The sequence below is a fragment of the Argiope bruennichi genome, chromosome X1 (assembly GCF_947563725.1).
Source record: "Argiope bruennichi chromosome X1, qqArgBrue1.1, whole genome shotgun sequence".
Taxonomy (NCBI): Eukaryota; Metazoa; Arthropoda; class Arachnida; order Araneae; family Araneidae; genus Argiope; species Argiope bruennichi.
The window spans coordinates 114,508,179-114,525,310 of record NC_079162.1 but is presented as its reverse complement, the minus strand read 5'-3'; the positions used below and the strand labels follow the sequence as shown (position 1 = coordinate 114,525,310).

At 29.5% G+C, this 17,132-nt stretch overlaps 1 protein-coding gene across 1 annotated transcript in view; it reads left to right on the top strand.

Annotated features, from left to right (window-relative positions):
• The window catches only part of LOC129958409 (peripheral plasma membrane protein CASK-like), a 117,062-nt gene that overhangs the window by 44,837 nt on the left and 55,093 nt on the right, over positions 1–17,132 (top strand). The window contains exons 4-8 of the mRNA XM_056070890.1: positions 3,415–3,492; positions 5,280–5,455; positions 5,883–6,058; positions 12,258–12,380; positions 12,532–12,615. Coding sequence (XP_055926865.1) covers positions 3,415–3,492; positions 5,280–5,455; positions 5,883–6,058; positions 12,258–12,380; positions 12,532–12,615 — 637 coding nt within the window. The remainder of the gene's footprint in view (positions 1–3,414; positions 3,493–5,279; positions 5,456–5,882; positions 6,059–12,257; positions 12,381–12,531; positions 12,616–17,132) is intronic.

The window sequence follows — 17,132 nt, the reverse complement described above, 5'->3', positions numbered from 1 at the left end:
GACACCGCACATTCAATCGAAGTATAGTTCTTGTGTTCTCATTTTAAACTGCAACCAAATAAAACCTTTTCGGTTACTTCATCATTTTATCACTGTAAATTCAACAAAATAGTTTTTTTTCTTTATTTAGTCGGGCTTTATCACATTATTAGACATATGAGAGGTATGACAAGTTGTCTAAACACTAGGAACTGTAGCTGCTATTGAAGGAAATAACAGATGATGCGCATTTTTTTTTTTTCATAAACATGGATGAATAATAATTTGAAATTACACGTTTTCAATTAATTATTTCCTTTTCGTATTCCAATGCTTTTATGATTAGGTTTAGAGCGATAATTATACTCAGACTTCTAAATGATTTTCGTTTCGCTGCTTTGTTTTGGTTTATATTTCTGTTTTCAGAGTTAACATTCCAAGGTTGTATATCCTTTTTGGCTGAAGAATTTTATTTTTTAAGTATCGGGAGTTGTGCCACTGAATTAAAGATGAACATACATCTGAAGTTTTTGAAATAGTCCGGAATGCAATGAAAGAGTAAAAACGGATTTAAAAAATAGAGATTTATTTCGAGCTGCATTTCTGTCAGCTTGTTAACAATTTTTTTTTTTTTTTTAAAGTCCTGTATAACATTTATTTATAGAAAAAATAGTTGTTTTAAACCAGAGCAATTTTAGAAAGGCCTTTAAATTCAAAGACGATTTTCTTCTTATTACAAGCACAGAATGTCTAAAATGACAGAATTCGCGTGGGTTAATTGATAAAATAATGCATGTGTTTGCTCACTGATAAATTTGTCCATTTCTTTTCAATGCTTCTATGGCGTCGAGCATGGCCATTTTTTTAGATGTTGATTGCCGATAACATAGTACCAGTGCTCATTAAAAAAAAAACAAAAACAAACAAAAACAAATCGAGATTTCTTGAATTTGCAACTTCAAAGTGCCATATTTAGTTATAAGTTAGTTTCTTTATTGCTGTTAGTTGAGATATCTCGACTTACAACTTAACAGTTTAGGACTAGAGAAGCGTCTGTGTGATGTCTTTGTTTTTGAGTATATGCTTTTGGGGAACAGTGCTTCAGTTTCGCCATTTGAACTGCTTTTAGCATAATGGATATTATAGTTTAGAAAGAAACACAGTATATTTTCTTCAGCACACATATTGAAACATTGAAAGAAATAAAAGGCTATTAAAGATGTCAAAGAGGATTTCATATCCATTTTTGTTTATTTTAGACTCGGGAGTCAAAGTGACGTAATTGTCATAACAAGATCTTATCTTAATTTTAACGTATTCACGGTAGGTGCTTAAGAAATTGAAAAGGAAATATTTTAGGTAAAAGAAAGAGGGAGGCGGGGGATAGAAATGGACATTGAATTCCAATATAATTTTACTTATGCATGAATTTAACCAGTAAGAAATGAATGATATATTTTTAAATAATTCTGATTGCTTGGGAAGTATGAATTTCCAGCCAACATGATTCTGCTAGGTAATTTTTTCTCCAATAGCTCTGAAATTGACTTTAAGAGTTCAGTGATTGATTTTTGCAGTTTAATGCAGAATTTTGGGTCTCATATTAAGAACTTACTGAGTGCATGGAAAACTAAAAAAACAATTCAGTCAGAATGTCGCTTATCGAAACATTTTTTTTTTTTTTTTTGCATTCACCAATATTTGAAATTTGTAAATACAATGTTCTCTATTTATGTTATTGTTTTCTTTAATTCTTACTGTGTTACTTAAAACCAATGAATTTTTCAGTTTGCATCTTTAAGAGGTTTAATATATTTATCTTTGGGCAGCATAAAAAGATTTGAATCACGTGTATAAAGCATGTTATGTTTAATTTCTTTATAAATGTATGAATATTTACTCATGTCCATAAATTAAGGATAATGTCAGCTCCGGCAAGTAAAGGTTCAAAAACAAACAAACAAACGTAATTTATTCGTAAAGCCGCTTATTAAAAAAAATAAAGAACAAAAAAGATGGTGTGTGTATGATATCCTGGAACAATTACAAAAATATCTCCCTTGCTAAAACTTAATTTGCATGGTTGGTATGATAGTTAATACCTTGTATTTCTCCCAGACCATAAAATACAGTCCGTACAACATCTAGGCATGCTGAATATCAAGTTGATCTTTGTGAAGATTACTCCACTCAGTTCTCTGAAGTTCGGTTACACTTGTAGGAAGTGATTGATGGGTTGCCACTCGTCGGTTAAGCATGTCTCGCACATGCTCTGTCAGATTCAAATCAGTTAAGATGGTGGCCATTCCATACGGGTTATATCGTTAGATTGAACGATGGGGACGCGCGTTGTCATCCATAAACACAAATTCTGGGCCCATGGTACCCCTTAACAAACATACATGCTGTTGTAGAATGATGTCTCGCTAAATTTGACCCGTCATGGTTCCGATTTGAATATGTAGATCTGTTCTGGAGGTTAGTATAATTTCACTCCAAATTAGCAATCCAGCGCCACCGTAATGGTGTCGTTCAATGATATTCTCTTGGTGATAACGGATTCTTGGCGTTCTGCTTATGAAATTCCGAAGTGAATCAGACTGCAAGTTAAACCTGGAATCGTAGGGAAACATCACACAAGCCCACTGTGACGATATTCACATTGCATGCTCTCTACTCCAGGTTAACGGCTTGTGACAGTAACTTGCCGTAAGCGGAACACATTTAACAGGCCTGCGAGCATATAAACCATGTGTCCCAAACATCTGTACATGGTTTACCTTGAAACTATCGTACACTTGGCTGAAGATAGCTGACGAGAGAGGTTTGATGCTGTGCTCCGTCTGTTTCTTTTTGGCAGTTACTGCTATGTACCGGTCGTCATTCAGCATTATAACTCGGGGATGACCTGTACTTCAACGTCTGCCGACATTTCCATCATATTGGAATCTTTGCCAAATCATAGAGATGACACTTTGGGCGATTCCAAGTTCCTAGCATACTTCCATCTGAGCACACCCACATTACAACGTCCTATAATTCTACCACATAAAAAATGGTCCTCTGTTCATAACTATTCAGTTATGGCACTGAGCGGCTTACAGAACACTTGTGAACAATTTTACTTCCTTGTCACCATTCCTTATATACCCTCTCTTACTGGTGCTGTTGTGATGTACTATAGGCGTCATCTGATGGCATCCTGTAATTTGCATATTATTCTTGAAGATGTGTGTGATAATTCTACAGGTGAAATTTTTACTTTAGAGTTTGATTTCCATGTGATACTCAGTTATCCTTAATTTATGGACACGAGTGTATTTGCTATCTATAATAAATGCAAAAGGGTAACGTATAGCAAGTGTACTATTGATGACATGCATGAAATTCATTTTATGCTTTCAAAATTTAATTTCAATTTATTAAATTTTACAGCATGGAGGGTTCAGATTTGTGTTTTGAAATTGTGAAGCGAGCTGTAGCTGGTTTTGTGTACAGTGAAGCAGTTGCAAGGTACGTTTCAATTTGTTTCATGCTATTAGTATTATTTGTTTGATGCACTTCATATTATACAGGGTGTCTCAAAAACCTTGACCACGGCTTTTATCCCTTAAATATTGATCACAGACATATACTAAAAATTACAAAGTTCTGTAAAAAAAGGTGCAAAATGTTATGAAATCGATTAAAATTTTCAGGGGATTGAACTTTAAAAAATACAAAATTTAAATTTTTATACGGACCTCGTACAAATAAAAATTCCCAATAAGTAAAATGTGCCCCATACTTTAATAAGGTCATGTACAAAATTTCAGAATTTTATCATGGAAACTCTCAAAAATATGTTAAAACAAAGTTGATGAAGGGTCAATCACAAATTAAAATGCAAATGTTTACAGTTTCAGTGCAGATGACGCGACATAGGAATGCATCATAAGGAAATAAAATATGCTTTATATCTTTAGTTTTAAATACAAATTTTAAAATCTATGCTTCCTGAAAAATACTTTAAAATTTTATATCATGAATTACAGAATATAACTTAAAATTAGCACAGTCAATGAACTTGTAAAAAAAACTTTTGTAATCTTTCCTTTAAGTTATTATTTCTACAAATTTTTAATACTTTTGAACCAATAAATAGCAAAATTGTTATTTGTTTATTCAATCATTACTTTCTTTGTTAATGTGTGTACGACCTCTAAAACACGAGCATACGACATGATTTTTCCTCTTTGCTGACTCATATCCAGGATTCGAAAAGTAGTTTCAGTCAGCTTTTATGTAGTTTCATATCTTTGAGACTTTTTGTGATAAATTGCTGAAATTTTCTACATGACCTTATTAGAGGATGGGACACATTTTACTCATTGGGAATTTTTTTTGTACGGGTTTCGTATAAAAATTTAAATTTTGTACTTTTTGAAGTTTAATCCCCTGAAAACTTTAATCGATTTCATAACATTTTACACCCTTTTTTATGCAACTTTGTAATTTACAGCATATGTCTATAATCAGTATTTAAGAAATAAAAGCCGCGGTCAATGTTTTTGAGAAATCCTGTATAATGAGAAGAAATAGATGTTAAAAATTCATTAAGTGAATAGTGAGCATTCTTCACAAAATGTATCCAACTCTGATAAACTATTCGTATATAAATTACCTGAAATGTTTTTGAAGCAGTATTTCTCATATATTAAGTTATCCCACTGAGTTTTGAAATTTTTTGCATATCGTTTAATCGGATCATGATAATTTTTAATGAATTATTCTGAAGGAGAATGTTAAAAAAAATCAAAATCAAATATTTATAGTACCCACAATTATCCTCTTGCCTAATACTTTCACAATATACAACGATGACTTGAATGCTTTTTCTTTTCGCTAAATTTATCATTCAAATTTGTCGGGTACTTGCAAAGGTGTATACTTATAAGGTATAAGAAATGTTTTTTACTCGTAAGAAATTGTTTATATTATCATGTGCTTAAAAAGATATTTTTCCGCTTCATTCAAAAATCATTATTTTATGTGTAAACAATATTCATATTATTTACATCAAAAATACAGATTTATGTATCAATTAAAATCATGAATCTTTTATAAAATTAATCTTTATGAAATCTTAATTATATATTTCAAATAATTTTGCAACACTTAATTGGAAACATTGGTTCAATATTTTTATCTTGAATCCTTTGCAGTTGAAAGGTTTATCTTTAAATAAATGTAAATCTTTGCATAACACAGGATATATATAAATTATTTCTATAAAATAATTTTATCTATTTTTTTTGTAGTCATTATCTTCGTCAAATATTAGAAGCTGTTTGTTACTGCCATAGTAATGACATTATTCATCGTGATATTAAACCACAGAGTGTCCTTATTGCTACTAAAGAAAATTCGGCTCCTGTCAAATTAGGTGGTTTTGGAGTCGCCGTACAACTTTCTGGAAACCAATTAGTTAACCCTGGTATGTTATTCAGCTTGTGAATAAGTTTTTTTCTGAAGCAGTTTTGAGGTTTAATTTGTATTTAGCTTAAGTTTTATATACTTTATATTCTAATTTGTAACAAATTAAAAAAACATTTCCTATTTTTACTACCAATAATTGTGTCATGCAGCTGCAAAATTAACCATCTCTAAATCACATACAACCAAAATGAGATTTTATAAACAATTACATGACATTTGGACCAAATTTTCAACTCTGCAACACAATTGTTGAATATCCCTTGGTAAATTATTTTGAATTTATATTGAATATTTATCTTTAGAGATCTTTTATAGAATTTTATTTCAAGTTTATGAGAATTTAATAGTTAAAGCAACTCTTTCTACAGTTATGAAATTCTCATGTTTTATGATAAATATTTTTAAAAAGTTTTTTTTTTTCTTAGGTCGTGTTGGTACACCTCATTTTATGGCACCAGAAGTTGTGCAGAGGCAGTCTTATGGGAAACCTGCTGATATTTGGAGTTGTGGTGTTTTATTATATACATTGCTCAGTGGAACATTACCATTCATGGGGACCAAAGAGCGTCTTTTCCAGAATATTTGCAGTGGACGACTTAATGTATGAGCCAAGTGGGAAGGCTGCTTCCCTAAATGGCTAGTTCCTGCTCTCTTTCACTTTGCACTTTGCTCTTTCATCTCTCTTTCAAATCTATCAGCTTTACATCATTGAAGGTTGGCTTTTTTGCAGTTTAGTTACATTAAATTTTTATTTGCGCTTGCCTCTTCTATTCTATTCCTCTCTCTCTTTCTTTTTCTTTCCTTATTAATTATTTATTTGAAATTTTCTTTTATCTTGATATGCTGCGCTAGAAAAAACGCTTGAATTTTTTTTTTGTATGGTAATTTTGTTTTTCTGTATTGGATGATTTAAATTTGTTAGTAGCTGTTAAAATTTAGGTGTATTGTCTCTTGATAATCTGTTTAAATGTGGCTTCTTGTTGAAATTATATGTATGAGGATATTTTTAAGTTTTATACGTTACTAGACTTAATGTGATGTGCAAAACAATTTAGTCACAATTAATATCTCTTTAGGATTCTTTTGTGTATTTGCAAGGGAAGGGCATGGGTTAGAAAATTGATTTTGGGATGGGATTTAATACAGTGGTAGTATATATTTAGGATAGTCATTCATTAAAATTTTAAATCTCAAGGACCCACCAATTCCTAGATAATACCTCTCAAACTTATAGCATAGCTTATATGCTGATCATTTTTAAATACTGCTGTGCTTCCTGACAATTGATATTGTGTTAATTATTGACAGTCGATATTGCGTTAACTTCATATCCGCAAGACCAGGACCCTGTCCTCAACGCATTTCTTATTTTAATTTCCTTTCCAAATTATTTCAAATGAATGTTTTACAAATAGGTTTAATTGAAGGGTTTTTTTAATGTAAAAGTTAATGTTCGTTTTCCAATCTTGAATTTTAAAGTAACTTTTAGATGATTATAAATTTAGATGCTGTGTTTTTTAAAAAAATATTTAAATTAAATTAACCTTACAGATATTGTAATTTTCAATATGTTACTATTTTTAATCAAAAATAAAAGTTCATTCGCCTAATGCTTAAATTATAATTTAATTTTTATTGAGAAAAATATATGCAGATATAATGTGCAGTAAATGGTGATAAATATTAATTATAATTACTAACACCATGAAAAAATTTTATTCAATGTTTCTAGAAATTTATTCTACATTCCTTGATTTTCAATGCATAAAAGAACCAGAATGATAGTTATCGTAAAAGCATTAGAAACAAAATACATTTTAACATTTTGCTCAATTACTAAATAATGATTGTTCAGAAAAGCAACATTTAATATATCTATTGAAAAAACAAGCTTCATTTATTTTCAAAAATATCTTTCTTGAGAAGGTTTTGCATATTACCAAACATACAGTTTCATATTTTTGAAAATTTTGTACCATCTTTCGTACCGAATTTGCATCCGTTCAATAACTTAAAACTTGCTTTATATTTCGTTTCGATTATTTTTATCGGGAACATTTGCTGGCATATTTAATAAATATCAGCTTTTCTCTTTAATTTCCGATATAAAAACGGCTTTATTGAGTTAGAACAGTCTATTTGATATTATTGATATCTAAAACTTTTGATATTTTAAGATAATAGTTATTTAAATTATTTATAATCTTTTAAGTTACATTTATAAATATTTTAACGTTTAAAAATTAATTTATAATTCCAATTCAAATACCATGCGAATGAACATAATTTTACATAAAAAAAATTACAAATATTTTAATTCACGTTACTTAGTTAAATTAATAACTTAAAATATTTTTACATTTTTTTTTTAAAGTGCTGTATCTAAATTGATGATTTTCTTTTAAAAATTAAATTTGAGGAATTAGGAAAACGAACTTTAATTTTTATATACAAAATGAAAAACATAGTAATACTAGTTGTAAAATGTTAATTTGAATTAATTTGGATAGGAAATTAAAAGAAAAAAAGTCGAGGACAGAAACCGCGTTTGGTGACTGTGCTGTCAGAGAACTCATCGACGATCAGAAATTACTAATATATAAGTTATGATGAATGTTTGTGGGCCATTTTCTCGGAATTGACTGGCTATTGCGCTTTAAAATTTTAAAGAATGAATATCCTAAAGGTGTACTACCATTATTTTAAATTCCATTCCGAATTCCATTTTCCAATCCGTGCCCTTCCTTTGTTAGTATCTGTGATTCTGTTCAGAGTATTTAAAACAAGCTTTGAAGAATTATCATTCATGCATTATAACATACCTGCTAACTTTTAATTGAGATATTTTTCATTCGTTGTGGTATAACTATTACAATTAAATGCTAATATTTCGACAAATGATTGCGCCTAAAAATATTTTTGTCATAATTTCTCCCTTCTAGCTTTGATAGTCATTTTTCATTTTATAATACTGAAATTTAGACTTTTTAATGAAAGTTACGAGCTTTACGTTTTTTTATTTTGATGACTTCGGTTTAAAGAAATTTTGTACATGGATAGCTTTAGTGTAATTGAAACTATGTTCACAGTTATGGAACTCTCTGTAGACGAGATTGAACTCTACGTAGTATATCATTCTGTCCCTTTAAATAGACCTGAGTAAAATCCAAAAGTATTTAAAAGTAGTTGAAATGTTTTATCAGATTTAAAATGCAGATATTTAGTACTCTGTATTAAGAGAATTTATATTTAAAACGAATCTAAGCATCCACGTCCTATTTAATTGAAAACTTGTTGCAATCGATGCATTCCTAGAAACAAATATTTTATCTATCTGTCGTGGAAATATAGATTTTTATGTTTATCTCTTTATTAGCCATACTTATATTTTATTAAGGATTTTCAGTTGTTCTGGTCAGTGACGGCTTGACAACTCGAAGTCTAGTAGTACTTCAAAAGATATTTCTCAGCGATTGTAATACATTATCTGCCGAAACCAATGGGAGAGTTTTTCCTTCAACTCTTACGAATGCTTAGATAATTAAATATGCGTTTTGGAATCCTTCCATTACTCCATTCTGTCCGAAATTTAAGAGGCCGCGGTGGCCTGGTGGTAAGGTCTCGGCTTCGGCACCGGAGGGTTTCAGGTTCGAGACCCGATTCCACCGAAGAATCATTGTGTAAGCGGGTCTGGTGCACGTTAAACGTCCGGGCCAAACGTCCTCCCGCAGGTGTGGTGTGGAATGGAGAGGGGGTGCCAGCTCAGGTATCGTCCTCGTCATCTAACCGCGGTTCAAAATTACGAGGTCCGTCCCAAAATAGCCCTAGTGTTGCTTTAAAACTGGACGTTAATATAATTAAACTAAACCAAAATTTAAGATTAAGATTTCTCATCAAAATTCATTTTCCATGTTTGTGGTGTTTTGGAGTTAACTTTTTCATATATTGTATAGAGTGTCTCTTCATTTGATGCATGTACGTTAGAAACTTGATATGCCTTTAATTCTAGAATAATGATCATATACTAAATTTCACTCAGCAGGTTTATTGCGATTATATATGATCGCCATGATTCATAAACGAATAGTTAGATTGGTAGATTGCCAGTCCTTTGACAGATTTGGTCCAAAATTTGATAGATCTGAAATCCCAGTAATAAAACAACAAATCGAGTTTCATCTGTTTATCTCATTGCATTCTTCTTTTATCGTGCTCATATGTACACTTCACGGACATATAGATAGATTTGCTTATTACAAAATTACCTTGCTGTGGAGAGAACAAATTAGACAGATGATTATTACTTCTTAAAGTGGAATTGCCAGAAACTCCATTTGTTGAAAATTGTATTATGGAATGAATAATGCGATTATCATTAAAATCTGTGATTCGTTTTTCTGTACATCAATTCCATTTGTATTCTATTTGGAAATAGTAAAAACAAGTGTAAATTTCTCAAAATTCTAAATAAAACAAAGACCAAATTATATAGGTCAAGCATTCATGATGACAATTTGTGAGACATAGTTTAAAAAAAATTTTGACACTTGGTTTTATTAAATTTATTTCCGTAAGTCTCTAGTTTTATGTCCAAGTAATAAAATTTTTATATATCTGATTCTTCTATGAGAAAAATTATTAGTATAAATTGTATGTCAAGAGCAACAAAGAGTGTACCTTTAATGCTTGTATTTCTTACATTAACCAGGTCTGTGGAAACAACAGTTCACAAGTTATTTTGTGTTTTTCACAGTGATTAATTCTGTAGAATCTTCCTGTTTCACTGATAACTTAATTTCACATTCAGAGTCATGAGTTTCAATCTTGATCATTATAGAATGTAAGATCAAATTAATATGTTTTTATTTTAGAAATCTTTGTGTGATTTAAAAGTTTAGAAACGCCGAGAATCAATTTATGCATATTGTCTGGTTATAAATATTCTGACAATTTATAACACTGCGTTTCAGAAAGTTCAACAGTTTTGGAAGAATTAACTATACAAATATATTAATAGCCAAGTTCTTTTAGTTGTATAAAAATAATTGTACCTACTCATGTTGTATCCTTATTTGTAATTGCAGGTAATAAAATTTTTTTGGGGGGAGGGGATCGCATTGTTGGCTTTTGAAAGTAATACTGTAAGTTTTTATTTTTGATAAGTATTATCTACATCATTTGTCAGATAACAATGCCAACAATTTGTCTTCTCAAAGCAAGAGAAAATGCTATTCAAGTCGGGTAGAGTAATTGGCTTCGGCCAAGAATGTTTTCTCACAATGAAGGCTGAAGAGTGGGCAAAAGCAAGCATTATTCCGTGGAAGGGAAAGCGTACTTAATGAGGACATGTTTTCCTAATGGCGGAATATTCAGAAAACTGATTGCTTTTGTTTAGGAGTTACGGTATGACCAAGTATTTTTTGCATCCTGAACTGCACATCCCTGACAGATGTTACCTGATATATCACTAGTATTGCTCTCATTAGTTATAACTGTAAAATGTGTGTTTCACCTGTTAAATAAGACGTATCAGTAGATATTACCGTGCGAAATGCAATAGTTTTGGTATTTCCACATTCAATTTTAATTCTTGTTACTTTTTTGGTATATATATTAAAATACATGTATTCAAGTTCCATTTTCCCAGCAATTTATTGAATGGAGTTAAAAAAAATTGCACTTTTAGTAATATAAATATTTTGTATACCTTGAGTTAATCAGTACGCATGTATTATTCTTTTCCTTTGAGGAAATATAATTACAGAAACAGAATTTTTAGTCTAATCGAGATGAGCAAACTGAAATTTGAATATGGAACTGAAAAAGGAATTAGTGAAGGGATAGATGACAAAATTGTCAGATGAGGATGGAATCAGAAACATTTAACCAACAATAGTATCAACTGTAGAAAGCTTTTAAATTTTTACATAAACTTGGGTTAAGCCAAACAGAAAGATATTTTTCATTTTGTTGGTTCCTTAGATTATAATTTCTCGAATTATATTTATTGCGCAGAATTTTTAAAAAAATTGTTCATTAAAATTCATTTTGCTACTATTATATTTAAAATATTAAAAAGAACTTTATTATTCCTTGGGATATTCAAAGAATTGCGCTTCAAGAATTTATATACAAGATGATGATTATTTAGAATAAAGTTATAAAAATTGATACAATGTGAAAATTTTTGAGCATTTTTATTATTAAAATTAGTGTTTGGAAAATGGAATGTAGTGAGAAATTGTAATGCTTTTATCTGAATGTTAATCGATTATTATGTCGTGGTTTCAATTGTTATTTGACATGCGAGGTCAGATTAGATTATTGTACTTTCGAAAAAGTTTAATTGATTTTTTTACTATTAAATTAGCTTTAGAATATTTGACCAATTGCAAAATTATTTATTTTAAAATTTTGTTTTCTGGTTATATGAGGGTGAGTGAGAGGACAATGTAAAGCAAACTAAACTTTTGCATTCCCTTTTATGCGTCTGAGTTCAGAATAATTTTAATTTAACGATATGCTATGTAAATAATTACAACGTTTGAAAATAACTTTCAACTTTTAAATTAATTACTCGTATTTTATTGTACTATTTCTGCAATATATTAATTGCGTTATATAACGGAAAAAATATTTTAAATATGTTACTAACTTTTTATTTGTGTCAACGGTCCTCCTTTATACGCCATCCATTAAATTCGATTATTGGATTTTCTAATTTTCGAGTCTTTCTAGATTCTATTTATAACAAAATTATTGTATTTTAAACGAATTTCAAATAAAATTTGTATTTGCAGCTCTCTGGGCGGCACTGGGATTCCGTAAGTGATTTTGCGAAAGATATGATTCGCAGAATGCTCACAGTTGATCCTATGTGCAGAATAACTGTAGAAGAAGCTTTACAACATTGGTGGATCAAGGTGAGATATATTTCTTTCGTATAGTAGACAGGCTATTATAGCATTAAATTGATTTTCTTAGGTTTCGCTGTAGATTGCAATTTAGTGCAATCTAGCTTTGCATACATTTTTATTTTTCATTTTTTATATATATATATTTGAAATTTTTAAGGGTAGAGAACGATGTGCTCCTAAAAGGCATCTTTCTCAGACTGTGGAAGAACTCAAAAGGTTCAACGCTAGAAGGAAATTAAAGGTTTGTTGATGAAATATATTTTATTATTTTTTTTAATTAAATTAAAACGGCTTTCTATGACAATTGCATTAGATTGTCTGAAGTCGATAAAATAAATTTTTTAAATTCGGGATCATGTCTACTGAAAAAAAAGGGGAGGAAAGGAAACTAGAATACGCATTTGGCTTTCAATACATTTGTGTTTTGAAACTGTATTTTAATTTCATTATTTTTTTTATTATTTTTTTTTAAACTTATGAATACTTTTTTTGTTTTATTTATTTCAAGTAATACTTTAAAAAGTTTGAAAAAATTAAGTATTTTTTTTTATCGGCTGTCCGCGCAAATACATTTGAGTGTAAAGGGATTTTTTAAAAATTTCGATAGAGAGTAAAAAACGGTGAATTATAGGAGTAGACATGCCTTATCACAATTCAAAATATGCTTATTGAATTGCTTTATTTTCGGCAGCTAAGACTTCTGTATTTAAAATACATTATTGCATCGTTTACTTTTTCAATTTTCTGATATCTAAATCTTTTTCTATTGTCTTATATAATATTATTTTCTGTATAATGATGCAATGCATATTTATTTTTATGATACATATTATTTTGATATAATTTGCATACTGTTTGGTCTCACTATTCTCATTTTTAAAATACTTGAGTTTGCTGTATTCTTAAAAAAAAAAAAAAAAAAATGTGTGTGTGTGTGTGTGTGTGTGTAAAGTTTGAGTTGTAGAATTCCGAAATTGAATATATATATATATATATATATATATATATATATATATATATATATATATATATATATATATATTATATAATATCGACAAATGCTCCGATTTTCTTCTCTAATATTTCAATTTGTGTTAAGAATGAAAATTAATAACCCTTTTTTACTGTCTTAAATGTTCATAGTGCTTATTTTTTCTTAAATTTGTATAATTTCTATGCTAGTTTGTGGTATTGTATGAAAGAAATCTGTCGTAATTTGTTTCGGTCATTTCTAGAAGAATTGCTTTGTAAGAAATATAATAAAAGAAATGATTTTTTATAATTTCTCATTTTATTGCCTGTACATCGTGGGGAACTTCAAGAAATGGCCTCGAAAAAATTACATTTGAAGATATATCTTATCGCCACTTATAAAAATGTAGGAAGATGACATTCTCCCATTTTTTAAAAAGAATTAAAGCAAAGCTGACTTTTTTCCTGTGTATATGATAGAAACTTTTGTGCTATCGATTTACCCACATTTTGACTGTTTTATATACAAAGATTGAATAAGCTCCCTTTTTATTTCTGCAATGGTAACCAAAGTTTGGGGTAGAATCCAATTCATTATGCATATCAAGTTTTTTAAAACCTTACTTTTTTCTTTGCAATTTTTATTCTCAGCGGAAATTTACAATTTTCAATAAGTATAATAACGTTTGATATATGTATGACCTATTTTTTTAATAACATTTGACGCGAGAATCTTTTCAGTATAAAAAAAGTATTGTTAAAAGTTATTCTTCTTTTCTTGGAAGGACGAAATAGCACTCTGATAGCTTTTATTTTTTGACGACATTTTTATTTGTAAGATTTGAATAGTTTTAGTATTCGAGTTTTGACACATCTTGAAAATTTTTTTGCATTTTAATAATTATTTTTCTTGTGTAATTTTTAAAAAGTTGCCCCTTTTGTATTGGGGGAAGGGGTACACTACTCTAATGTGAAAATTTTTGCAATCCAAGTGCATTTACAGGCTGAGACAAACTGTTTGAAATAAACTTAAACTTTAAAATTATTAATGTTACAAACTGTAATAGTTTTCATTGTAACTGTTCACACAACAATCAAATTTTTTAGGAATTTTCTATTCTATAATTTTTTTAAATTATAAAAGCCATCAAAATTAATTCACTCATCACGAGTTAAAATTTATGCAAGCGAAAAATGCGTCTTTTCTTCTATTTTGTGTGTGTGATGTTGTGTTCATTTCATATGAAATTTTAATAATGGATTTTCATTTTATATCTGAATGCCCTCGAAGTATCTTGTTTTTTTTCCTTTTATATAACTTTTTTTTACAGTTTTGTGTGTCTAAAGAAAATGGATGTTTATAACACCTGTATTTACATGTAGCCACTCTTAAAGAGACCTTTTTTTGTATTTAAAAAAAAAAAAAAATTCGAAGCTTTTATATAAAAAAAAGCAAATTTTTAAATACAGTTAACAAATTATTTGTAAACGTTCAGTTCTGCTGAGATAAAGTGAAGCAAGAATGTGGATATAAGCTATTCTTCATAGCCAGCGTCAGATTGCTCTTTATGTTTGGTGGAATAATCAGGAATGTATCCATTCTTAAAGTGGAGATTACCTGTGATAAAGAAATTTAGGGCATTTCCATTTTAAGGAAGGAATTAACTCTTTATGTGTCACAATTAATGTAAACTAATGATGTCTTCTCTTTTATTTTAAATATGCAAGTCGTACGAATAAAAAAAATGAATTAAAACTTTGAGTGTTATACTACTCAGCATGTTTAAATCAAACAAATCCTGTGTGGCCATGTGTTCCTTTCATACGAAATTTTGATGAGATAAATATTGATTTTATATCTGAATGCCCTCGAAATTTCTGGTGAAATGAGCTTTGTGTTTCTTTTTCAAATTGTTCCCCCTTTTTTATTGCATTTGTATGTTTATAACGCCTCTATTTTCATACAACCACTTTTATAATTGCATCTTATATATTTTTAAGTTTTAATGTTTTTCTGAAGCTTTTCTGCAGTAAATAAATCTTCTACTATCAGTCAAAAACATTTTGTAACCATTCTAATTTGTGGAGACTAAGTGAAGCAAGGATGTGGATAAACAGTTCTTCATAAGAAATGCCTGAGTATTCTTCAATACGGTGGATAGGCAGGAATGGATCCGTTCTTAAAGTGGAGATTACCTGTGATGATGGAATTCAGGGCGTCTTCATTTTAAGGAAGGAATTCACTCTTTATATGTCACATTTGATGCAAGCGAAAGAGGCGTCTTTTCATCTATACATCAGATTTTCAAATTAGAAAAGAAATTGATGAAAATTTTATGATTTATACACTTCGTTTTAATTTCGTTCTAATTCACTTCGTTCTAATTTTTTTAATATGAAGAGTTGATTTTATCTTGATTGATTAAAACTTGATTTTATATGTGAATGTCCTTGATGTTTCTGAAGAAGTAAACTCTTATTTGTGATGTGTTTATTCCATATGGAATTTTGATGTTGCAATTTTAGTTATGAATGCCCTTGACGTTTTTAATAAAGTAAGATCTTGTTTTTTATATTTTTTAATGGAAATGATATTTACGACACCTCTATATACATTCAGCCACTCTTGATGATGCATTTTATGTATTTTTAAAACTTAAATTTGTTTTTAAACTTTTCTAATAAAAGTGGATCTTCAAATATCTGTCGTTAAGTTATTTGTAAGCATTGCGTGCTACTTAGAAGCAAGAATGTGGACAAGCTATTCTTCATAGCCAGCGCCAAAATGAAGATTCTTCAATGCACGGTGGATAAGCAGGAATGCATCCGTTCTTAAAGTGGAGATTACCTGTTGTAAATGAATCTAGGGAGTCTTCATTTTAAGGAAGGAATTCATTCTTTATGAGTCAATTGATGGAAGCGAAAGATTCATCTTTTCATCTGTATTTACTAGTAAGTTGTGTAAGTTACAGAAAGAATCGACAATAACTGTGAGATGATATATATATATATATATATATATATATATATATATATATATATATATATATATATATATATATATATATTACTTCGTTAGTTAAGATTAAAAAAACACACCTCCAGTCTTGTGTCTATGTTTTTTTTTTTTCATATGAAATTATGATATAAAACTTGATTTTATCTTAAAGCCTTTGGAAGTTTCTTATGAAGTAATCTCTTATTTGTGGTGTGTTTATTTCATATGAAATTTTCATAAACGAATCTTGATTTTTTTTTTTTTATCTGAGTGCCTTTGAAGTTTCCGATGAAGTAAGTCTTTGTTTTTTCTTTGAAATGACATTTTTTACACTGCTATGCTTTTAAACGAAATTGATATTTATAACACCTCGTAACGTAATACGCACTCTTTATAATATATCTTATGCATTTTTAAAGCTGTAAAATTTTTCTGGAGCTTTTATAAAAAAATTAAATTTTTAATTATCGATGAACAAGTTATTTGCAAGCTTTGTGTTCTGCTTAGATAAAGTGAAGCAAGAATGTGGAGATGCTGTTCTTCATAACCAGCCGGCTTGTTCTTCATGCTTGGTGGATAAGCAGGAATGCATCCGTTCTTAAAGTGGAGATTACCTGTGCTGAATGAATTCAGGGCGTCATCACTTTAAGGAAGGGATTCACTCTTTATTAGTCGCAGGTGATGTAAACTAAAGATGCGCCTTGCCTTCTGTGTTAAATGCCTAAGCCGTGCAAGTTAAAAGAGATGATTAAAACTTTGTGACAGTTATACAACTTCGTAAGTTTAGA